The sequence below is a fragment of the Sorex araneus genome, chromosome 2, assembly GCF_027595985.1.
Source record: "Sorex araneus isolate mSorAra2 chromosome 2, mSorAra2.pri, whole genome shotgun sequence".
NCBI lineage: Eukaryota > Metazoa > Chordata > Mammalia > Eulipotyphla > Soricidae > Sorex > Sorex araneus.
In genome coordinates, this window is record NC_073303.1 from 331,996,595 (window position 1) to 332,022,750 (window position 26,156).

At 39.9% G+C, this 26,156-nt stretch overlaps 1 protein-coding gene across 1 annotated transcript; it reads right to left on the minus strand.

Annotated features, from left to right (window-relative positions):
* Window positions 1–25,892, minus strand: CLUL1 (clusterin like 1). The gene is made up of 7 exons (XM_004606114.2): window positions 25,787–25,892; window positions 24,320–24,468; window positions 17,940–18,107; window positions 15,040–15,472; window positions 10,565–10,702; window positions 4,506–4,720; window positions 1–189 (listed from the first exon to the last, which is right to left on the minus strand). Exons 1-7 carry the CDS (start codon window positions 25,890–25,892, stop codon window positions 1–3), a joined length of 1,398 nt encoding a protein of 465 aa, XP_004606171.2.
* Between the last annotated feature and the right edge of the window lie 264 nt (window positions 25,893–26,156).

Here is a 26,156-nt window from a genome sequence, read left to right on the forward strand (position 1 = left end):
TTACTGAACTTTAAAATGCTCTTCAAAATACTGTAGAGTTTTTGTTATTACATAACTAATGAAGCTAGAACTTTCAGCATTTTCTTCCAGAGGAATCTGCAGTGTGAAATTAAGGGAAGGCAGAATGTTCAAGTCTATCATCATTTCATCTTGATCGGAAAAGTCTTCTTCGTGGATAGATGCAGGTATCTAAGAGGAAGGATTATAGAGTATAAGTAAACTAAATTTTAGAGCACATTCATGATTAATTTGATACTACAATGGTATAGGCTAGATTGTGCAAAGTTGGTAGCAAATTACTTGCATTTTTGTTTTGTTTTGGGGCCACACTGGGCATTGCTCAGGACTTACTTCTGGTTCTGCTTTCAGAAATCACTCCTGGCATTGCTCGGAGACCCTATGGGATGTCACGAATTGAACCTGGGTTGGCTCTGTGCAATGCAAACGTCATATCCGCTGTACTATTGCTCCAGCAATTTGTAGCAAATTAGCCCAGACATTCCAGTTGCTTCAGCCTCCAAAACTGACTCTTTGCTCTTGTTAGGTGCCCATTATAAGAGCTCTCTGCCTCTGAGACACTAGGCAGGTCAAGAAGACCCTGCTTGGCAAGAGGTTCCCAGTCTCATGAGACAGGATGGGTAACCCCATAACCAGTGTCATTCCTGATCACACTGTATGTGCCAAAACTTGGTACAGGGCACGATTTTACTGCTAGGGGAGCTGGACAGTGTGTGAGCAAACACATTTTTGGTGAGCACAGCTTCCTGTGCCAGAACTGGTCAGGTGCTACCACATAACTTTATCATTTTATGGTCATGTATGTGAACTTTTTAAGAACTGTTCATCTAAATTGCAAGTTGATTGATTGCTCTCTTACTTCTCAAGTCCATATCCTTTTATTTCAGTAATTTAAATGAGATTAATGACATGCAACTTAATGGAACTTTAAATGTTTGAATTAATTCCCCCTTTTAAGAAGGCAAAATATTGGGGCTGGAGTGATAGCATAGCGGGGAGGGCATTTGCCTTGTACACGGCCGACCCGGGTTCGATTCCCAGCATCCCATATGGTCTCCTGAACACCGCCAGGGGTAATTCCTGAGTGCAGAGCCAGGAGTGACCCCTGTGCATCGCCGGGTGTGACCCAGAAAGAAAAAAAAACGAAGGCAAAATATTAGGAAGACAAAAATGGGTAATTTCTTAATTCCAGATTTTTTGGAGGGTGGGGCAAGGGGTACCCTGACTATGCTCAGGGTTTACTCCTGGTTCTGTGCTCAGATATCATTCCTGGCAGGGCTTAGGGGACATCTAGGTACACTTAAATGAAACCCATGTAACAATAACCCAAGGGCACAGTCTTTTTTAACCGGACAGAATTTATATTTTTTAAACAAGGTTCTTCAGTGCTTCCTCTCTTAAGGTTTTGTGCTTTCCCTTATATGCTGGAATAAGAGTCACTTTGAGGAATAGAACTTTTATTGGCATTTCTGCAAAGTGGAAATTCAGTCCACCAATTCTAGAGAAATGTTGCTTGGGTTTAAATCCCACCTCTACCTTTAACTAGCTGAATGACCCCAGCTTGGTGAGCACAGAGTCACCAAGTATGTAAGGCATGCACCCTACCTATTGTACTATTGCTCTTGCCCCTGATGATTATTCTTAAATGTATAATTTGACACCACAATTTTATTTAATATGGAGGTGGCAGGTGTGGGGTGATAATGCAGAAACATCAAAATTAACAGTATTGCAAATCACAGTAAACCCTGAGCACAGCTGTTTAATTATCCCGTGCTTCATCTGAAAAATTTTGGAAAATAACAATACTTACCTTACCGGATAACTGAAGTAATAAATGAACATTGCCTGTCACATAATGAGTACTTTTTAATATGATGTTTGTCTTGGGGTCACACCTAGTGATCACGAATCACGAAATCCTGTTAATCACCGATTTCTCCGGCGGGCTCAGTAACATCTCATTTCATCCTTTCCCTGAGATCTTAGAAGTCTATCTCGACTTGGCCCTCCTAATGGTGTTGCGCTGGGGGCTCTTCAGGGTCATGGGAATGAGATCCAGCTTGTTACTGGATTTTGCATATGAATACACCATGGGAAGCTTGCAGCCTCACACTTCTGAGAGCTTGCTTTTAAGTCTCTCTCTGGATGTTGGCCATTGATGGGATTACACACACCTGGGTTCCTCTGCCGATACCTTCATGCATGAGGCCTGTCCGATCGTGTGGAGAGGGGCCTCCAGCATGGCTGTAGCTAGGTTCCGGTGGTCTTCGGTTGCCGGGAGCTCTGCTCGGGGTGGGGAGGGAAGCTGGAGCCCAACCCCTCCGAGGGGCCCCGGGGAAGACAGCCAGGCGTGAGGGCAAGAAACTGCATCGCTCTCTTCTGAGAGAATACTTAGAAGACCATAATTATAAAGCTAAAAGCACTGGCAAGTTTTTCCTTAACTTTTATTTTTCAGGACTAGAATTGGGCTGGAGCGATAGCACAGAGGGTAGGGTGTTTGCCTTGCATGCAGCCGACCCGGGTTCGATTCCCAGCATCCCATATGGTCCCCTGAGCACCGCCAGGAGTGATTCCTGAGTGCAGAGCCAGGAGTAACCCCTGTGCATCGCCAGGTGTGACCCAAAAAGAAAAAAAAAGAGGACTAGAGTTATTCTTTTTTTTTTTTTTTTTTTTTTTTTTTTTCTTTTTGGGTCACACCTGGCGATGCACAGGGGTTACTCCTGGCTCTGCACTCAGGAATTACCCCTGGCGGTGCTCAGGGGACCATATGGGATGCTGGGATTTGAACCCGGGTCGGCCGCGTGCAAGGCAAACGCCCTACCCGCTGTGCTATCTCTCCAGCCCCTAGAGTTATTCTTAAATAGAGGCCTGTTTTTGTGTGGATGATCAAATACATTGAATTATTTCACCTGTCTAGGTTATGATCTGAATAAAACAATCAGAGTCAGCAGTCACTGGAGAATGATTTTCAAAACCTTTGAAGTGCTCTACAGTTACAAATAACTTTACATAATAACTTAGTACATGTCTAATACATGTATACACATACATAATTGTGTGCACACATAATGGAAGTGAAAGTTTTATGACATATACAAAGGATTATTAAAATCTGCATTCTAATATTTTTGATTCTATCTCATCTTGGGTTTTTATTTATTTTTATTTCAAACATGCTTATCTCAACTCTCTTAAATCTATTTCTCAAACCAGACATGGGCCAAAAATTTTTGGTGTGAAAGAGTAAAACACTGAGTTCAGAGTATCTTTGTTCAGAATCCTTAGAATCAAAGCATGAGATTCTGGCACCAGTTTTTTAAGGGGTGCCTTCAAGTTGAAATTTTAAGGGAATGAGGCCAGCAAGGTCAAGAAAAGGGAGAGGCAGAGCAAAGAAGGGCCCCCGTCACCTCTAGCCTCAAACAGAGGCTGAAGGAAACTCTGCAGCATAAATGAGCTAGGGTAATCCTCTGGAGAAGGTCTGGGAACCAGACAGACAGACAGACTTGGTGTAGGTCTTTGCAGAATTATGTGCAAGGTACCAACATTACATGCTATGTGAAAATTGCATCTTGATCTCTCTATTCAATGATTTCTGTATCCAGGTCTTTTTATTTGAGGAGCCCACCAATAGAAACAGCTATAGGAATCACTAGCTAGGTGTATTTTTATATTAGTATAATATGTGTCTAGGGCATGAGGGTTCCAGGAAGAAATTCAGTCCATTTTATGTTCCACAAAAGCAGTTATTGATTGTGGAGAAACTGGTATAAATATGGCTTATGTTGGTAACATGTTTTTATGTGTAGAGCTAGTATATAATTATATTTAATTTCTAGAGAGAAAGCTAATGCTCGCATCCATGGGAGCTTGTATGCAGGAGGCCCGAGCGCAATACTTAGCACTACCTGGTCCCCCCAAACACTTCCAGAAACCGCTCCTGAGCACTGTGTATGTATTCTTTTTTGTGAGGGGAGGTTTGGGACCACACTGGTGATACTTGGGTTTGGAACCACACAGGCAATGTTCAGGGAATATTCCTGTCTCTGCACTCAGAAATTACTCCTGGTGGTGCTTGGGGGACCAAATGGGATGCTGAGAATCAAACCTGATCGGATGCGTGCAAGGCAAACGCCCTACCAGATATATATTAATACTCTGTCCCCCATTTCTGAGCACTGGTCTTGGAGTGCCCTAACCATCACTGGGTGTACCATAAGAAACCAAAACCAAATAAACTTAAAAAAAATTAACAACAGCAACAAAGAAACCACTGAAAACTGAGTGCTGTATGAGAACACTGAATACAGAATTCTCATTTTGTATTCTAGACTAATCATTTATGACACATCCTAGAATACAATCACAGTGGAAAGGTGAATAATCTCTCTGCTTACTTGAAAATTTGAAAATTCAGATAAAATTAATTCAGAAAATCAATGTAGAGACATGTAATCTCCATCTCTGTCCTTGAGTCTCAGTCTTACCCTCACTGAACTAAAGATGTTCTCAGTTTTTGGAGTCTGCTTCGCCAGTTCAGTCACCCAGCCAAAGTGCTCTTCCATTCTTGCCATCAGATATTTGGTGTCTTCAAGGTGATGCTGGGTCATCTGGAGAATTTGGGCATATTGCTGATTGGAAATGTTGACCAATTTAAGCGCCTCATGTACTTTTTTGTGCAGTTCGGGTACATCAGGACACTCTAGCAAAGAAGAAAGTAACACGACAGAGAAAAGAATTCTATGAAAGTATAGTTGAGTAGTGCGAGCATACCCATTCCTGAACACTTTCTATTTTCAGTCTTTTGACCTTATGGAAGTTTTCAAGTAGGTAAAATGGACCTGAATAAAATAACACTAAAATGGCCTGCTTTACAGGGATGTCATACATAACAGATGTAGAATATGTTGATTTTTCACTTCCCCTCTCCTTCTTTTCTGTGCTCTGGGGCAGCTCGCTGATACACTGGTTCTCCTCCTTCAGGATATATGTGACATGACTGTCATTCCCTGTCATCTTGAAGTTGAGCACTGCCATCTTGAAAGTGATGAGTCTCACTTCTTGCAGGAAGCCTTTCAGAATGTTTGGGATTTCTCACATCCCCTCCCCACTGACAGTGGAACTCGTTTTCTCCATATGGTAGAATCTCTGTGATCCTGAGATGTGTAGCAGAGCCTTCCCGCAACTGTAACTGACGAGTGGGAGAGTCAGAAAGAACCCTTTGTATTCCCAAGTTGTTGAGATTCTGCAGTACTCTGTTATTACTGCAAAACAACTCTTGTGGACTGAGACGAGGTTATTGGAATTTACATAGTCATGCTTGTGAACAGCTTGATGACGTGTAAATATTATCCGCAGATTATGGAAGTGGCTATCTGCCATTTGGGATCATAAGAGACAGCTGTGGGAAAAGACCACACACTCAGGTCCCAAGAGATAGTATAATGGGCAAGGCGCTTGCCTTGCAAGTGGTTAGCTTGGGTTCAGTTCCTGGTGTCACATATGGTCTTCTGAGCACTGCCAGGAATGATTCCTGAGCAAAGAGCCAGGAGTAATCCCTAACACAAAGCCAGGAGTAAACTCTGAGCAACACTGAGTGTGACCACAAGACAAAACAAATGGAAAGACCACAGACTCTAAACTACGTCTTTTGATTTTACTTAAAAAAAGTCCTTCAGAGTGCTCTCCACCAAGATGTAACCCGGGTGGCCGCACGTGTGTGGCCTCTCCGTTGCTGGATGACCATGATCCCAGAGGCCAGCTAAACTACCTTTGGTACCAGCAGCTTCTTGCTGAAATGTCTCTAGACTGTGAACTAAGCCACGGCCCCATGCCGCCCCAGGAGGAGAAAGGTTTTTCTCTCTCCACTTTTCCTTTGTGGGGGAGGGGGAAGGGGTGGTGACTATAAGGACCACTAAAGAGAGGTACGAGCTTGCAATGATGCAATTTCTGGCAGAAATTTCCCTGGACTTAGTTACTAAAATACTAAAACACAGAAATCCCAAACCTCATATCTCTTCATTCTCAGCAATGAAAAACAAATTATTCAATGCTTCCTTTTCAGCGGGTCTGATTTTGGGGGGCAACTCTAAACAATAATAGTGAGGTTTTTTGTGGACATATTGAATGTAATCAAAGTAAAGAGAAAGTAAAATGAAAATTATCAGCTACACAGGCGGGAGGGATGGGGTGGGAGGGGAGGTATACCGGGGTTCTTGGTGGTGGAATATGTGCACTGGTGAAGGGATGGGTGTTCGACCATTATATAACCGAGACTTAAGCCTGAATGCTTTGTAACTTTCCACATGGTGATTCAATAAAAAAATAAAAAAAACTTAAAAGAAAAAGTCCTTCAGAAATATAGGGGTGGGAAACCTACCCACCAGAGACCAGGTGACTACCACAGATCTTAAGCATCAGTTTATCAGTTCTTTCTGATATGTAGATAGGAAAAGAAAAAAAATCTTCAAAAGAATACTTAGTCAGTAAACAATAGTTGCAATATTGCAATGGTATACAAATATTTGAGAAGTGATTTTGAGAAGATATTTGAAACAAAGGGAGTTTCAGTAAGCAAGAGTTAGGGTGCACTTGAAAGGTGATATGAATGTTTTTTGAATTTCTTCTTTAGAACTTCAGAGTTGCATATGCTGTACCACTGAGTTATCACCTGCCCCAATAATTTTTTTTTAATTTTAAGTAAACTGTTCTGATTTCCTTTGTATCTTGGGCAAGAGTATATTCTAAATTTCTTTTAATTTGAATTTATTAAAATGACTATCCCCGAGACCAGAATTATAGTACAAGGACAAGGCACTTGTCTTGAATAAGTGTTTAATGCCTGGCATCTTATGTGGTCCCTCTGAGCACTGCCAGCAGTAACTCCTGAGTGCAGGGCCAGAAGTTATCCCTGAGCACTGCAAAACAAAATAAAACAAAAAAAATTAACTCAATGTTGCACATGCATTTAAAGTTTAAAAAAAACAATTTGAAAAATGATTGAAAATGAAAACTTTTACATATAGTTTGATGATCAAGTGTTGATTATTCATTTAATATTATGGAATTTTAGGGATTTAGCTTCATATTTGCATATGTGTGTGATTGTTGCCATTGCCACTACCAAAATGATTCCCTACTACGTCATCCCATGTGACCCTTCCCTTTCTTTCTGGGAATCTCTGGTTCCCTCTGGAACCATGTCATTTCACAAAGCTCAGGGGTTAGTTTTGTTGGTGTTATTTTACCAGTTTGTTTGCTTTTTTAATTCATATTCCACATACGAACAAAGCAGCAGGCAGTTGTCCTTCAGTTCTTTACTTATGCCATTTAGCATAATCACCCCTAGATCCATTCATTTTGCCCCAAATAGTGCCACTGGGCCCGATTTTCTCTTTTTCCATGGTATTATATTGAATACTGTATCACAGATTCTTTTAATTAGTCATCTATTGATGAGTAGCTAGGCTGAGTCCGTGCTTTGACTATTATGAATAAAGCTCTTATGATCATCTTTTTAAGTTAGGTTTTCATGTTCACCAGATAAATCCCTGGGAATGGTATTACCAGATCATAAGTAGTCTCCATTTATTGATCTTAGTTTTTACTGTCTCTTTTCATTTTTGCCCAGACGTGCTAGTGCTGGGAGCCTCTCCCTACTCACTGCTTAGATGTTGCCTCCAGAGATGCTTAGCGGTGTGGTGCAGGGATTGACCCTGGGCCACCTGTTTGTGATTCATGTGTTCAAGCCCTTTGAACTATCTCCCCAGGTCCATTTTTATGTTGTATAAGGAATCTCCTTAGAGTTTTCCATAGAGATGCACTAATTTACATTCCCACCAACTGTGCCTCTGTGTTGTTTTTACCTCCACAGCCTCACCAACAGTTCCTGTTTCCAGTCTGTTGGATATAGGCCATTCTCCCTAGTGTGAAATGATATTGTACTGTGGTTTTGCTTTGCATTTCTCTAATAATAAGTGATGGTGAGTGTTTATTCATGTGTCTGTGGGCCAGCTGTATGTTTTCTTTGGAGGCACATCCTTTTAGGTCCTTTGCCAATTTAAAAACTGCATTGCTTGTTTTTTTTTTTTTATTGTGAAGTTGTGTGAATTCTTTATATTTTTTGAATCTAAACCTCTTGTCAAATGTATGATGTGAAAATATCTTCTCCCAATTGCTATTTTTGTGGTAGTTTATTTTGCTGTGTGCGAGCCATTTAATTTGATATCGGCTCATAAATACCCAAAACTTTTGCCAGTCATTGCATAAACTCAAGTTTGACTAAACATAACCTCTTCCAAGTGGTCCCCAGAGTATAAATTTCCACACACCACAAAGTGAAGTTATACAGTAAAGTTGTAACAGCTCCCAAATCCCAATTTTAAAATGGAAAATAGTGGCTAGAGAGATAGAACAAGGGTTAAGACACTTGCCTTTCACCCAACTGACACCAGTTGGTTCCTGGCCACTCATACGGTCACCTGACCACCTCCAGGAGTGATCCTTGAACAGTATCAGGTGTGGCCCACAAACCAACAAAAAAATTGGAAAAATGGGTTTCCCTAGATGGTATTAGTAGTGGCTACAAGCACTTGAACACACTAACTTCTAAGGCAGTGACCATACCCACCATCACTGCCTACACCCATGAGATCAGTCTCAAAGATGAGGCTGCAAAAAAAGGTTAAATCATAAATAATTAACAAAAACAGCCTAAACATGAGTAAAAGTAGGTAAAGTGCTACCTTTTCCTTAAGACTGAAATTTCCTGAAATGGCTATTATTGCTATTCCAAGAAACAACTCGACTTTTTGTCTCTGAATCTCTTCAAAACAACCTCAAACTAGGGTGAGAATGGAAGAGGTGACCCACTGCTCTCTGGTATTTCTCCAGTAGGGTATAAATACAAGAAGAATTCTTTCAAAGATATCCACTTACACTTTTAGCATATGCTACCAGGAAAAAGAGCTTCCTAGAATAAGGGTGAAGATTCACACAAAACATAATAACACAGGAAAGGAAAAGTTTCTATTCATAGAAGACGTGTTCTTGTCTACAGAAAACACTAAGGAACACACACACCTTAAAGTGAATGAAGAGTTCAGAAAGGCCACAGAAAACAAGATTCATATCAGAGAAAAGTCAAGTATTTTTGTACTCTAATAGCAGACCAAAAATGAAGAAAACAATGCTATTTGTGATTACATCAGAAAGAACAAGATGCCTATGAATGAAACATTAAAAAGAAGTGCAAGACTTAGACACTGAAAAAACGTCTTTGAAAATAATTATCAAAGACTTAAATAATAAATGAAAAGGCTTAATATTAATATGGTGACAAAAGTAAATGTATGCCTCCAGTATAACAGTATGGAGGTTCCTAAAATTTTTTTAAAGTCTTACAAGCCAGTTACTTCAATAATTTAAAAATAAAAATAGAATTATCACATAAGCCAGCAATCCTTCTGAGTATTTATCTGAAGAAAACAAACAAAAACAGCCATTTGGAAAGATAGCTGCATCCTCATGTTCACTGCAAGAATTTTTAGTCCTGGAAACACAGGGAACAATCTAAATGTTCTTCAGTGGATGAATGGGTAAAGAAAACGTATAGCTGCTTACCTGCTTCTATACCTGTTTACCTACCTATCTTCTATCTGTAGACCTACCTACCTGCCCGTCTACCTATAGTCAGTGGAATATTATTTAGTCTTAAAAAAGGAGAAATATTGCCATTTTTGACAATCTGGAAGATCTTAAGGATTATGCTTGCTGAAATAGTCATATAGAGAAAGACAAATATCACAGGATCTCACTTATATATGGAATCTGAGAACTAAACAAAAAAGAGGTCAAAGGAGCTGGAGAGATAGGATGGGGTTTAAGGCGCTTGCCTTTTACTCAGCTGACTCTGGTTCAATCCTTGGTACCCCATGTGGTCCCTTGAGCACTACCAGGAGTAATCATAAAGCAGAAGTCAGTAGTAAGTCAGGTTAGCCCCAAAGAAAAATAAATAAATGAATAAACTCAGAGATACAGAGAATAGATTGGTGGCTGCCAGAGGTGGGGGGTAGGAAGTGGGTGAAAGGTGTGGAGAAAAACAAAAGGTACAAACATCTAAAGAGAAGATAAGTTTAGTTATAAAATAAAACATATGTTGAGTTAACAATTCAAAGCATAGTTCAAAGTTGCTAAGATCTTAAAAGTTCATAGATAAAAGTGTAACATTTATAAAGAATATTTAAAAGTGTGTAACATCAAAAAGGCGTGTAGAATATAGTGATATGACTAGATTTATTGTGATTACTGTTTCACATTTTAAACAAATATCAAGTCATTTTATTAAACACCTTAAACAAATAGAATGTTGTATGCAAATTAAAACTAATAAAAAGCTTTATAAATCTACATGGAGTAGCACCATATGAAATGAACATCCCCAAAAAAATGCTGAAGAAAAAGAAAATGAAGCCAGGATCCTTATAAAAATGAGATTCGGAAACCTGACCAGATTGCTATTGAAACCCATAAGAAAATAATAATTTACCTTTGCATACATAATTCTGATATTCTGGGCATCTTGTATGAAACTCAAAACATTCTGACACATTCAGGCCAACTTGCCCACAGAGTTCTTTCTCTGGCATCGACCAGTTCTTTGAATTCAGGTTTCGATAGTCAGAGTCTGCAAGTAACACAGCACTTACACATTAGTGTCACTAGAGTCTCACTTTAGAGGAACGTGCATAACGTTATTTCTTTTACTTGCCAGTGCCTACAACATCTACATCCTGTGTACAGTCATAGGAGTGTATATTGGTGCAACCATTTGCCAGGGCAATTTGTCATCTATGAAATACTGTACAAGTATCTATTTGGGGAAGTCCAGTCTTCTCATTACTATGGTTGTTACTCTTCATTTTTAGAGCACACCCAAGAATGGTTAATATATATTTAATATATTTCGTTAATATGTTTAATGTAATTTATTTCATGCGAGGAATCATGAGGGATTGTTGATAATAGCCTTTGAGAGAAAGATTTGATGAGGTGGAAGGAAATTTAAATTATTTTAAATGTGTTTTATTTTTATTATTTTTTAATGTCAATTTAATAAACTAAGCACAGGATTTAAGTCACTTTTCTCTTTTGACTTCTCGATTTAAAAAATTGTAGGGTTCAGAGAGATAGTACAGGGGGTGGGGCACTTGCTTTGCAAGTGGTTGACTTGAGTTCCATCCATGGCACCCCATATGGTCCCCAAGCACTGCCAGGAGTGATCACTGAGTGCAAAGCCAGGAGTAGCCCTGAGCACAGTCCAATGTGCTGACAGCACCTGCCCCCTCCTCCCAAAAGAGACAAAGAAAAAAAATTCTGTACAGGAATTGAGGACACTTGTCTTACATGCAAGTGACCTAGGTTTTATAACTGGCAGCACATATGATTCCCTGAGCACCATCATGAGTGACTCAGCATATAGAGCCAGGAGTAATCCCTGAGCACCTCTCTCTGAGTATGACCCCAAAACGGAAAGAACTTTTTTAGTATTTTAAGTTTTTTATTTCTTTTTGGGCCATACTTAAAGGTGCTAAGGAGTTACTCCTGACTCTGGGCCCAGGGATCACTCCTGGTGTGACTCAGGGGACCACATGGGGTGCCAGAGATTGAACTTGACTTGGATGCTTAAAAGGCAAGCACCTTACTCACTGTACTGTCACTCTGGTCCTAATTTTTAAGATAATAATTGGAAAGTACATCAGAGTTATTGGGAATAATTGGGAAATGTATTAGAGGTATCAGAGATGTTCATGTCTAATCTGAACATTTGCGATTGTTTTATTACTGTGTTTTTGCTTTCATACATAGACTTATGAACAGTGGATCAGAGATTTTGGAAAATACCTAAGGCAGACCAAAATTTGAGAAAAGTATTTTTTGGTCTGTGGGACCTAAGAATTTATCAAAAATGATTATATACAGAAGCAGCATATGTAACTGAAAGTTGACAGTTCCCGCTTGTATTTCACAAAGGAAAAATTTATTGCAATGAATAACCTGATCATTTTTTTTTTTTTGCTTTTTGGGTCACACCCGGCAATGCACAGGGGTTACCTCCTGGCTTTGCACTCAGGAGTTACTCCTGGCGGTGCTCAGGGGACCATATGGGATGCTGGGAATTGAACCCAGGTCGGCCGCATGCAAGGCAAATGCCCTACCCGCTGTGCTATTTCTCCAGCCCCCAACCTGATCATTTTTATATTTATCCTCAAAATTTAAAAACAAAGCTTTTCACTTTTTTTTTCTTTTTGGGTCACACCTGGCAATGAACAGGGGTTACTCCTGGCTCTGCACTCAGGAATTACCCCTGGCCATGCTCAGGGGACCATATGGGATGCTGGGATTTGAACCCAGGTCAGCCGCGTGCAAGGCAAACGCCCTACCCGCTGTGCTATCTCTCCAGCCCCAAAGCTTTTCACTTTGAAATAAATTGTGAAGTAAATTGTATAAAGAACACATGGAGCATTTTTTGATTACTTGACATATCAGGCAACCATCTCTTTTGTTGACTAGAAAGGCTTCTCTGCCAAATCCCTGAAGATTTAATTCTTTTGCCCTTATAGATACAAAACTTTCTATGGAAAAGTTTTGTAGAACTTATTTCTGCTCCATGCTACTCTCCGAGCCCCTGAGGAGAAGATGTATAGTCTGATACTTTATTTTATTTTTGGTTTTGGGGCCATCTGGACCTGTCTTCATCTCTGTGCTCAGGAGTGACCATTCCCAGTAATTGAAGGACCATAGATGCTGCCAGGGACCCAACCAGGGTTGGCAGAATGCTAAGCAAGCACCTTAACCTCTGTAATACCTTGTTGGTTCCCAGTCTTGTTACTTTGTTTTTATTTTAGTTTGGGGGACATACCTGGCTGTGCTCAGGGATCACTCCTGGCAGTACTCAGAAGACCACTTGTCATGCTGGGGGTTGAACCCAGGTCAGCAGCATGCAAGGAAAGCTCTTTAACATTTGTATTATCTCTCTGGTTCCTTACTCTTGCTACTTTTGTTTTGGGGCCATACCTGGCAATGCCCAGGGGTTACTCCTAGCTCTACACTCATAAATTAATATTGGTGAGTCTTGGGAGACCATGTGGGATAGTAGGGATCAAACCTGGGTCAGTGAGGTACAAGGCACGCACCTTAACCCCTGTGCTTTCTCTCTGGCCCCTGATCTTGCTACATTAATCAAACTTTCTTCTTTTACTTGCCAGGTGGTAAGATAATTGTTCTCTTATGAATGTTCTGGACATTCATTCAGGTTATCACTGTATAGAAGCAGGAAAGAGACCCTGAGCACCTTGGGGGAGAGACTGGTCCCTTGATGTGTGAATGAAGGGAACCTGCAATTGCATTTGGAAAATCACTTAGATTCCTACTTATATGGAACTTTGCTATGTAACATAAAAGATAGAATAGGTCAGGCGCATTGGGGGACACTTTTTTGTTTTAAAGAATGTATTCTGAATATTATTCTAGGACTATTGATGTTTGCTTAAGAGGTCAAGAAAAAATTATTCCATATTACCTTAGATTGATGTATTTAGTTTAGTTTAGTGTCCTGATACTTTTCCTGAATGCTTGGTGATACCAAACACCTGACTTACAAAAAAACGCTTATCAGACCCTGAAATAGAATCCAACAATTCCAGTAATGAAAACTCATGGAACAATGGGACAGGAAGGATATAATGCATGATTTCCTGGATTCGGTTTCTATGTGTGAGGTAAGCCCCTCCTGTACAGAGGCCAGTTACGCAATGCTGTGGCAACTGTCAGAAATTCATTTAGATATTGCCAGTGACATTTAAAAAATCTGTAGCTAGGGCCAGAGAGAGTACAGGGGGTTAGGCACTTACCTTGTAATGTCCTGGATCAGCCCCCTGGCATCGTGTATGGTCGCCTGAGCACTGTCAGAGGTCACTCCCAATCAAATAATCCCTGAGCACCTCCAGAAGTGGCCCAAGCATCCTGTCCCATCCCCAGCGAATCTGTACATAACTACTATATACAACTACTATGGCATAAACCAATCCATCACCTCTGAAAGTGTCATCTTGTGTCACTGTCATCATCATCACCATTATGTTATTATATCATTATTATTTACAAGAATATTTAACATGGTATTACATATAAAGTTAATAAATAAATGCTTCTTAGCAACATTTTAAGTCTGCAAAGCAGTATCATTGACTATAAACAATGTGCTATACAGTCAATCATCAGGATCCATTTCTTCCACATTACTGAAACTTTGTACTCTTGGGCCAATACCACCCCATCTTCCCCTTCCTTTAGCCACTGGGAACCACCATTACATAATCTACTTCTATAGGTTTGACTATTTTAGATTCCATTAGAGGAGCCTCCTCCACACCCCTTCTTTTTTTTTATCATTTTAGAAATTAGCAACTTTCACTTGTCCTGGTGGAAAATAAGAGATAAATCCAAAGAAATTAATTTTGTGTATTATGTTATGATTTTTAGGACTTACATTAGTGATGCCAAGGTTTCAGAGGGCCCCAAGTAACATGATGTATGTGACACTAGATTTATTTTTAGATGAGAATTGAAAAACTTTGACTTTAAAAGAAATCCCATGGGGTTAAAATAGGATCAATCTTCATCTGTGGAAGTTTTCACAAAGGAAAACTTTCCTCCATAAAGTTTTCCCAAGAACTTGGTTTTCTAAAATTTTCACCTTAATTATATTTTCTCTTCCAAAAACTGAAAATTTGCTTTAAGAAGAGAGAACAGCCCCACAAATGTCTTGATAGTGTTGGAAGAGGGATAAAACCATTGTTTGGCACACTATAGAGCTGCTTCTCAGAGGCTCTAAAACTTTGATTATTCATAATGTCACTCAAAAAAGTATACAATGGCCTAGAAATTTTCAAAATTTCCAAAGCTAAACAAAACTTGACTTTAGTATAGACATCTAAGTAAAAATAATCTTTCAATACTTGCCATTGTCTGGTTTTGGTAAATCCTCTATTGCACGCAATGTCTCAGTAATTGTTTCACTGACACTTTGATAAATAGAGAGAGTGAAATTATAAACTATCTGGAAGAAGTTGAGAATGTCCCAACTTTGCACAAGATCCAGTGTTTCCACTGGCTCTTTGGGAAAAGCTGGAAAAAAGTAAGGCTCAATTAGGTCTGTATCTGACATGAAATATGATTGAAAGGCTTGGTCAAATTCTTGCTGCATTTGTTTGAAGACATTATAACTCCTGTTAAAGAGAAATCTCACATCCACTGTCAATTGATTGAACACATTTTCTATTTGGGTCAGGTGCATATCTTCCTCAATGACATTTTCATTAACCAGATGATCTTTCTCTTTATATTCTTGAAAGGGAAATAGAAATTGATATATCTTTCTTAAAAAATGTCCAACCTGTGGGGTGGGATGGAGATAGAAATGGAATATTTATTTTCTTTCTGTACCATTTTTTATTGTAAATAAAAAAATAAACTTTCAGTAGTCATTCAGAATTAAGCATAATTCTGAACAAGGCAGAAAAAGAATTTGCTTAAATTATCAACACTCTTGTACATGATTTTGACCATGGAAGTAAGATCTTAAATTTCTCCCTGTTTATTTGTCAACTAAAAAGCACTTTTTAATATTGTTCAAAACCACAGTTTGAAGTCCTTGCAGGCTAGCAGTACTAAGGCCAGGGAGTACCTTGGAGAATTTCCAATATATAAAGGATCTTTCCTTTCACCTCTGTTTTAATGTCTTGTTTTTTTTCCTTTAGTAGAATGCCATTAACATTTTTATGCTCTCCTCTTTCTAATCACACAAATTAATCCACTCAAAAGAAAACATCAATACATTCACATTGAACTATACATATCTTTATACAACTAAATAGGTGACCTAGGGAGTTTACATATTAACAGTGATCAAAACCCTTCTTGGCTAAAATTAAAGGCACGAGGCTTTACTTGTACAATTTCCCCCAGTGGGAGAACATTTTCAAGTAGTCACCACACGCTGCGTCACCTGTATGACTCTTGAGTTCATACCAGAACATACCTGCCATGATATGCTATGATGGTAATGATAAGAATCCTGACATGACCTCCTGGTCATGATACAATAGAGATATGGTTGCTCTGAGAGTCATCAACTGTAGAATATCACTGTGTAGCATTCCAACTTGTTCAAAGAACTTTTCAGGATTCATGCCTTTTACAATCTGGATTAATCCTGTCTCTCCTAACAGATTCTTTATATATCTAAATTGTCCAGAAAGATAAATCTTGAAACCCAAAGGGGTTTTCATAAGGAAATTCCCTAAGGTCACGCAACTGGTACAGATAGGAACTCTGAAGTTCAGTAAGCATTCATGAATCCCTGTTCTGGTATGTCACACAGTGATGGTGTTTTTACAAATACAGCAGAGGCAGCTAACCACTGTAGGCAAATTTACTCAATAGAGAATTATCCTGGGGCTGCTCCCTCCACATTGAGCACAGCACTGTCAAACCCAGAGCATTTTTGACTATGGAGAGGGAAATTTCATTTCATTCAGCTCCCATCTTGACGAGGTTGTAAAACTCAGGCCAATAGAATAAGAATCTGATATAGGGAATAGCTCCTCCTATTTAGGTCACCATCCTCTGTGATTTCCTCTGCCAGGTGATAGCCAAAGGGGACAAAAAATAAGCAACAATGCCAGTCCTATGCCACATTATGGATAGTGCTAAAGGATATCTGCACATGAGTTTGTGTCCACATGCATGTGCATGTGGGAGTTATAGGTAAACTTGTTGAAGGGGAGATTTAGGAGACATATGTTCATATGCTTGGTCTTCAGGCAAAAAATAAAGTGTGTTGAGATCAGAGATGATGATACTATCATTTAGAAGCAATTCAGCAAATATTTATTGCATACCAACAAGACTTAAATGAAGCTAAGAAATGGTCCTTAAAGAGCTTACAATATAGTGTGGGACATGTTCACCAGAAACAAATAGAGGGTGGAAGGAGCCCAGGTTTCCTGAGGGAGAAACATAGCCTTATCAAAGGGAGCAACAAAGGCTGAATGGCTGTCCTAACCTACTAAAAATCATATGAACACAGGTGATACATACATCAGCATGAGTGTTTGATTCTAGCTCACAAAAGGCCAATAGAAAATCAGGCATCTATACTAATAGGAACAGTGGTGGAGGGTCTCAGACATTTTGGTATTGGTGGGGTATGGCAAAACTTCAGCAATATCATAAATTTAATGCTATTGTAACCATGTTGCCTAAAGTATAATTTAAAAAATGAAATGAATGGTGATGAAAAGATTGTACAAGAGTTAAGGCCCTTGCCTTGCATGTAACCTACCCTAGATTGAATCCTCAGCACCTCAAGCACTGCCAGGTATCACTTATGAGCACAGAGCCAGAAGTAGTTCTGAGTGTGAGTAGTTCTAAGTGCTGAGTATTGCTACCTTCCAAAATAAGATGAAAATTAGTATTTGGGGGGCCTCCCAAGAAGTAATCAGGGGGCATGGATGTTTCTCCAAGGCATTCTCAACAAGCTGGGCTGCAGTTCAAAGCAGCAAAGACATAATGCTACTTGGACCCTGTGGTGTGGGAATTACCTGGGTCATACTGGTGGTGCTTGGAGGACTCCAGCACCATTCCTGGTGATGCTTTGGAGACTGTATGGTGCTGAGGATGGAACTGGGGTTGACCACATGCAAGGCATATATATATATGTGTGTGTGTGTGTATTTATAAGATACATATATATATTTTTTTACACCCTATACTATCTCTCTGGTCCCATACATTTAGAATTTTAAAAAGTTGAAGAAGCTACCATAACTGTGAAATCTTGAGCTCTATTTTCCCCATACCGTATTTCTCACAGAGGACCAAGTAGGTTGGCAAGTTGTATAAAATCCCATGTGGTTGCTTTCCAGGCAAGATTTGCTTTCATTCCAGGAAGATGCCAAAGACACCTGGCATAGGTGTTCTTCTTGTTCCAGATGTTTCTGAACTTCATTCATAAGTTTCAGTGCTTCCTAATTAAAAATTATAAACAAACATTATATTTCCACTTCATGATTTTGTATACCTCACTTGATTTCACCCTTGAACATGTGTCTGTTGAAGCTGCATGCAAAAAAAGGTGCATGTGGACTGAGAAGAGAGCTAAAGAGTTAGAGAGCATGTCTGGAATGCACAGGGCCCACTTGGTCAGAGCACAGTTAGCTCCCAGCACTAGGAAGTCAAAAAGACTCCCCTCACCCCCCACCACCACCCTTCACTCCCCCCAAAATGTGCAGGCCTGGAGAGATGGCTTATTAGGCGGGAGCACATGTTTTGCATGCAGAAGGCCCAAGTTCAGTCCTGGCACTGCAAGGTCCCCTGAGCACAGAGCTGAGAATAGTCCCTGAGTGGTATAGGATATGACCCCCCAAACAAACAAAAAGTGAATACTATGAACGAATTTTTCATCCCTTTTTCAAGCCCCTTCATCCCTTCTTCAGGGTGGTAGGCCTACCCAAATACATTGTGTTTGATGAGGAAAAGACACCAAAGAATCTCTGTTGTGAAAATTGGGTCCATTTGTTCATTCACTTGTTTGCTCAGCTAGTGTCTAGTAATCACAGTGGCCCGGACATCATGCTAGATTGTTGTGAACCACAGCAATGGAGGTGTGCCCAGGGCCCCTCCTTTGGGAGGAGGACTAGGATCTCATTTGTCTTCATAACTAGTCTATGGAGGATGTGGAAAACAAGTTTGAAGTATTATAAAAGTATCACATTACATTTTAAATTATGCTTCCTTTAATTTTTAATGTCCTGAAACATTGAATGAAGTGTGCTTCTCAAGTCTCAATTCCAATCTGCCCATCGAATTACACTCTAATTGCGTTTCTCTCTTTTGCCATCTTTTTCATTCTGGTCCTTACTCGAGCACTCCCCCTTGTGGTGTCTGCTGTCCATCTGAACCCAAGACCCTTAGAGTCCTGCCTGCCCAGTCCCTGCCGGGCTTGCACCCCTTTCTGACTCACATGCCAGCCTTTGGACATCTGAGATCGACTCCCCTCATGCCTTGGGGATGCATCTTGGGGAGATGATCTACCTCCCTTTAAGTGAAAACGCATAGAAGAGAGTAGTTTCTGGACCTATTACCAAATTATTGTGATTCTTTCTCTTCCCTAATTGGAAGAAAAGGAAATCTTCCATTCCTGACAAGCCCAAAGAACCCCCAGGGCACTGAAAAATCTTCCTCCTTTCCTCTGCAGGGCCCAGATTTTTCTGCTGTCCTCGGGACAGAGTTCTGAGCCAAGCCAGGTGGCAGTTGTTAATGTCCCACATAAGAAACCTGGTAGGACCCCAGTCAGCCAAATGCACCATGTGACCCCCCCAAAAGTTTCTTATATCCTTGGACTTTGCAGAGCAATCTTGAAGCCTACATCTTCTCAAGAAAGTTGACCTCACTCTCAGGAAACACCTGCCAGGATTCTCCTTCAGCGCCAGGCTGAAATATTTATGCATTGTCACCATAAATCCAAACCCCTGTACTTCCAATTTCAAACTATACATATTGTATATCTCTGGGAAAATTAGCCATATCTATGAGTCTTGTTGTTCTCCTTATCAAGAAGGACAAACAATAGGATTCACCCCAAAAGCTTCGGTACTTTGCCAACATAATAAAAACCATTTATGAAATCACATGTCCCAAGTTTGGCAGGTTCAGTGTTGCCACAAATGAAGTCCTGAAGTTCTGGAATGACCCATTCAATTAAGAGTGCCATCAGCTGAGAGTGGCCATACTTAGAACTCTATACCTATATTTTGCAATTGATCAAAATCCTATAAACCTGTGTGTGGGAAGGGGGAGGGCAGGTAAATCACTTTAAGCTCGCTAGGGTTTCCCCTTAAGTTTCAGATGGCTGACTAGGTATTAATGGGGAGAGGTTAGGTTGGTGATGTTAGTCACCTGACTTTAGATAGAGCTCTATGCTGGGACACTGGTGGTGTTCACCCCCCAGATGCCAATCCTTCACTTGTCTAAAGTAGGTTTTATTCAATGTTTTAAATAATTTCAGGGATGGAGACTCAGGCTAAACAAGTTTTTCTTCTTTTTTATTTTCTTAATTTTTAAAAAGAAACTTTGCCTTTATTAATAGGAATTCAATGATGTTCTGTTTAAAACAACACTTTTAAAAGCTCATGAGTTCACTTTAACCCTTGACTGCTGGGAGCACTTTGAACTGATAAAACCTAGGAGCCCTCCTTTTTTTTTTTCTCAGATAAACTTGTTAATGGAGGGTCCAATCCTTGAGTAAAACTCAATGACTTTGTTTTGGTTTGGGGCCACACCCTTGATGCTTAGAAGTTACTCCTGGCTTTGATCTTAGGAATGACTCCTGGCAGGACTCAGGGCACCATATGGGGTACCTGAGATAGAACCTGGGCTGGCCACCTGCAAGGTATATGCCCTACCTGCTAATCTATGTGACTCTACACAAGAGGTAGGCTTTAAGCAAAAATAAAGTCTTAAAGTTCCCAGGATTCTTCAGAGCTACAACTGAAACCCATGCTTTCTGGAGCCTGCCACACTGCTGCTTTCTTTCCCTAGTGGTACCTTCATGGCTTGCCAGGAGGCTTGGGAAAGTCACGGTTCCCATAGCTACAGCGCCAACACTTTCTCCCCAGTTGCTCATTCTAGGGTTGAGTCATTGATCACCACCCCAAGCCTCCGTTTGCTTAGCTGGAGAGCTGGAAGTTAGCTGTTAGAATGTGAGAATGTGTCTTGTGAATGGCCTGTCAATGATATCTCTTGTCATTATCCCCAGACTTCCAACCTCACAAGCTCACCAGGAAGGAATCCAGGTCCAAAGCCTTCCACTGTTTCCTCACCAGGAGCCAAATATTATTTCCCCCAAATTATTTTATTACTGCCCAACGGGAGCAAAACTTAAAGCTGCTAGGAACCCTGACCATGGCATCAGCTCACTGGTGATAGATTTTGGGTTTAGACTGTGATGGAACTCTGTCCCACTTGCTTATGGGTACTCAGAATCCACTGAGCTTGGAAGGGAAGAGAATTCCAGTAGTTATGGGATGCGGTGACCTCTGACTTTACAGGTCTTTAGGTTCAGGTCTAGGAGGACTTATCAAAACTCCTAGTTGTTTTCACTGAAAAATTGGCTGTGGAAGCAGCTAATGGCTCAAGTGGCTGAAAGCACCTGCCTCGCAAACTTGAGGTCATGAGTTTGATCACTGGTACCTTCCACATGTGCCGTCTGAGATCATGGCAGCTCCGCCCCAGCTGATGCTCAGCACTGCAAGTATTTTCAGCTGCACCACAGCCTCATGTGTGCAGGCACCACAACTAAAGGGTGCAACCCCCAACAGACACTGAATTAAGAAGCTGTGAGCACTGTAGCCTGGAGTGCTATCCTTGGGGTGAGCAAGTAGGTGAGCAGCACAGCTAAAGTGTGCTCTGGCAATCATCATGGCTGTGTGGCTGAGCACACTGATGTGTGCCTATGGACAAGTGCCACAACCAAGTGTCCAGTGAGATCCCAGGCTATGCCAACAACAGCATCAACAGAAGGAAGAGGAAAAAAATAAAAGTTGTACAAAGACAAAATGGGCATAGAGTTTCACCTTTGCAGGATGGACAGAATTCTGGAGAATGGTCATATGACAGCGTGAAGGTACTTAGCACTGCACTATTTGAATGGTACAGAAAAAATATGGTTTACTAGCACCCAGAACTTCTTAAACATGAAAATAAGGCCATGGAGCTAGTTTAAGGATCATGGCTTTTGCCTTACATGCTGCTTCCCCAGTTCGTCTCCAGAGTGCTGTCAGGAGTGACCCTTTAGCACAGAAGCAGGTATGGCTCCTGAGCACCTCTGGGTGTAGCCCAAATGCCTCCACCCTAACTCTTCCCCCCCCCCAAAAAAAAAGAAAATAAAAATAGAGAAAAATTTAGAAGCAAATTTATGCTCAAGGTTGAAAAATTATATCATCCACAATAATGTTTGTTACAGTTTTGACTTCCTCTTTGATTTAAGGGTATCACTGTATCACTGTCATCTCATTATTGTTCGATTTACTCCAGCAGTCACCAGTAACATCTCGTTACTCGTTACTCATTACTGGTGACAGCCCTGAGATTTTAGCAGCCTCTCCTTACTTGTCTTTCCCAATGATTGGAGGCTCTTTTAGGGTCAGGGGACTGATGAGACCTATGGTTACTGTTTTTGGCATATCAAACACACCACAGGTAGCTTGCCAGGCTCTGCTCATGTGAGCGGGATACTTTTGGTAGCTTGCCAGGCTCTCCAAGATGTATATATATATATATATATATATATATATATATATATATATGTATATACACATATATGTATATATATAATATATATCACTCTCTATGATTTGTTGCCTACTGTCTGAACTCCATCAAATATGGTGTGGTAATTATGGAAAATGGGTAGGAAGAGTCTTATAATGTGTTGCGCAGCTGACACATTATCTGGGTTCCGTGGGACTTCATTCATGCGTGAGGCTCAGAGTGTCCAGAAAGTGGCCTGCAGTGTGGTGGTGGTTGGGTAATTTAAGGGAAATATTGGAAAATGATGTTGGTATTTGGAATAAAAATCTGAGGTTTTTCTTATGTGAGGTATGTGCTTTATCACTGAGTCATGTCTCTAGCTAAAAAAAAGATAATTTAAAAAATATTTTAATTGTCTTGACTGTTATGTTAATTCTCTGTTACTAAAATACAAGACATGGTATACCTAGGATTTAGAAATGTGAGTTTTATACTTTCTAACATATAAACAATTTTTAACACCTTCTATAGAAATTTGAAGATAATCTCCAGTAGTAAGAGAATTAGCTTGAAAGGTATTTGAATGAAAAACCTGATTAAGGGTCAAAGAGAGTAGAGAGGGTACGACTTGGTTAGACTGATATATTATTTCATATATATTAATTTTTCTTTCAGTGCTTATGTCAAACTGATGCCTGTGGCTACATGCAAGGGACCGCCTGGGGCATTGGAAGGATGGGGTGTGGGTGGGGGGCCCTCCACATTCCAGAAGCCTCAGCAGCAACTCCCTCTTTCTTTGTTCTCTTGCATCCAGTTACAAAGAATTGTTATTCAAGAGGTAAACGATGGATGTTATTGTCTAGTTTTAACTAAACTAACCCTCACTGAACGGACAGGAGGCTTAAGAATTTCTTGGGAAAAACAACCAAGCACGTTAAAAGCAATTAAAAAAAAACATGAATAATAAAGCTCAGGTAGACAAGAAGCAAATGGCAGAACTGATCGTTTCATTATGCACTCTTTATTGGCTTCATGGGGAAGGAAAAATATAATGATTCAAGTAGATCTGGCAAGCCAGTTAAAAATAATAAATATCAAAATAAATGGAAACATGGACTCACATCTATTCAAGCTAGTGATAACCTAAGTCTATTTTGTGTAATGAGATAAGGGTGGCAGCAATTCATGTACCTAATTTGTAAATAAGCATGTATATTAAAGTAAATTTTTAAGTGTTTTAGTAATAGGGACAAGGGATCAGAAACTTGGGGAAATATTGATCTAGCTAAAATTTTCCTGAGCACTTTTGACTTTATAACCGAATTCAGGAGGGAATAAGGATAAAACATTTTAAAGGAAGCAGCTCTTCCCAATTAGATAAATTCCAGAGCTTCCAAGTGTAGAGACCTCTAGAGTCTATTCTGCAAGAAAGTTTCTCTTTAAAGAAATTTGAAGTTGCCTTCAACTTTTTCTGCAAATGAACTGCTCCCCAGAAAATCTTTTTTTAAAATTATCTTTGATGTTCATTTAGGTATGAGACATGACTAAAGGATTTGACGCATTGCTTACTTTTGTAAGGTCTCTCTCCAGAACTGTCTCATGTAGCATGAGCTTGGAGAGGCTGCTAAAGGCTTTTTTACATTGTTTACACTAGTAAGGTTTCTCTCGGGAATGAATTATCTGCTGTCCAATAGGGCTGAGCACCTTGAAAGGTTTTCCTACATTCTTTACATTGTTAAAGTTTCTTTCCGGAATGAATTTTCTCATGTAGTTAGAAGTGAGCACCTGTTAAAGGCTTTTCCACATTCTTTGCATCTGTGAGTTTTTTTTTTTGTCCAGAATAACAGGGAAAAAAAGTAATTTACCAACAACACTAACAAATACAATGTTTTGGTCTGTGTTAAGAACAGATTCTTTTCAATGATCTTACCTGCTTCTCTTCCTTGCATTTATTCAATGTTTTCATTAGATTGCTGTGTTCCTCCTCTCTTCTTTCCATCATGATTTTCATCTGCTTAATACCAATCAAAGCTTTCTTCACCTCTTCATCTAAATTTTTCTTCCCTGTCTTGGAAAAATCTAAGAGATATGTTGCAGTATATTTCTTTGAAATCTCATTAGAGACACAGTACACAATTCAATGAGTTCACCAATTTTTCTTTTTTTGAGTTCACCAATTTTTTTTTTTGCTTTTTTTGGGTCACACCTGGCGATGCACAGGGGTCACTCCTGGCTCTGCACTCAGGAATTACCCCTGGCGGTGCTCAGGGAACCATATAGGATGCTAGGAATCGAACCGGGGTTGGCTGAGTGCAAGGCAAACGCCCTACCCGCTGTGCTATCACTCCAGCCCCGAGTTCACCAATTTTTTATGTCCCCTAAATTTGAAATTTACTTGTTCCTTTTTAGCATTGGACTCTGAAAGCAGATCATAAAGAGTTAGCTGTCAGCTGTCACATGGAGAATTCCTTCTGCTCCTCACTTCTGAACTCCTGGGCAAGTCAGGTTCATTTAGCATCATTCTTGTCATTTTCTGCAAGCCTGTTTCCATTTATCTTGCCTTTACCCCCTTAACTTAAGACCCAAGTGTGTTTATATTAAAGAACAGTTCAAATTTTATTCATAAACAATTTATATTAAATGCCCAACTGGGAACTTCAAACAGTGAACAATTTCCCTTTCTTTCAGCTTCAATTACCTTCCCAAGAGGCATCAAATATAGAAAATATCTCATCATGCAATATTTCTTAGTAACCCACTGAATATCTCTAACGCACCTTTAACAAGCCTTTTGTGGTTGTAAAATTTTTCTTGTTTGGTCATTCTCTTCACAGTAGCCCATGTGACTCCTAAGTCACTTACTCTTGTTTCCAAATATAATAATAGATCTCAAATAGGCTTCACTTTAATAAGCTATTTTTCTAAGTGTTAGAGAGTCCAAGTATAGATTATCTAGCCAAGGTCACGAGTTAATAAGCACAGACCAACCAGATTCAATGCCATTATAATCCAGTTTCACTAAAGCACAGATTATTTTAATTGTTTAAAGTTTTTAAATGCTAGAAAAGAATTTCACTGTTCATTAAAGTTGTGCTTAGATGACACCAAACATCTGGATGAAACTAAGAAAAGCAGTCCAAAAATTGGCAAGTTCTATCTACACGATAGCAAACATCTGGGTTTGTGAACGGTCTCAGATACTCAACTAGAATTTTCTATTTTTATCCAGATGTTTGGCGTCATGTCTATTTGGTTAAGAAGCCGAGAGAAGGTCTCAGCACGGAACTAGAGGGCCATAATGAATACGATTATCTCTCAACTGTAAATCACAGGACATGCCAGCAGGACATGTAAACATGCAAACAGGACATGGCACAGATAAGAAAACCAAACAAACCCTTCAGGTTTCCCTGGATCTCAGTCTGGCTCTTCCAAGGAGGTGCACAGTGACAGTCTTTCAACCACAGCAGATGCACAATAAACAACAAGAGTGGCGGCTTCATGTTCCTGCTGTTTCTGCAAAGGAAAAATAAACCTGCATCCAGTGCTTCCCCTAAGGTTAGTTTTTGTAGGCATCAATTGGAAACACATGGCGATCCAAAACATTTTTCTGTCAAATTTTCTTTATGACTTTAGACAATTTACGCTAATATGCTGGGGACATAGGAAACCTGGATTATAAATTTAGAAAAAAAGACAACCCAAATTCCCATTTTGTTTACATTCTTCATGACAGTTAAATAAGATGATCATCTGAAATACTTGAA

Coding starts and splice junctions, on each gene's coding strand:
- CLUL1 (XM_004606114.2), bottom strand. CDS start 25,892: ATGAAGCCGCCACTCTTGTTGTTTATTGTGCATCTGCTGTGGTTGAAA. Junction 18,108..24,319: donor AATGCAAGGAAGAGAAGCAG/GTAAGATCATTG, acceptor ATTTTTAATTAG/GAAGCACTGAAACTTATGAA. Junction 15,473..17,939: donor GGTCCTCTGTGAGAAATACG/GTATGGGGAAAA, acceptor CCCACCCCACAG/GTTGGACATTTTTTAAGAAA.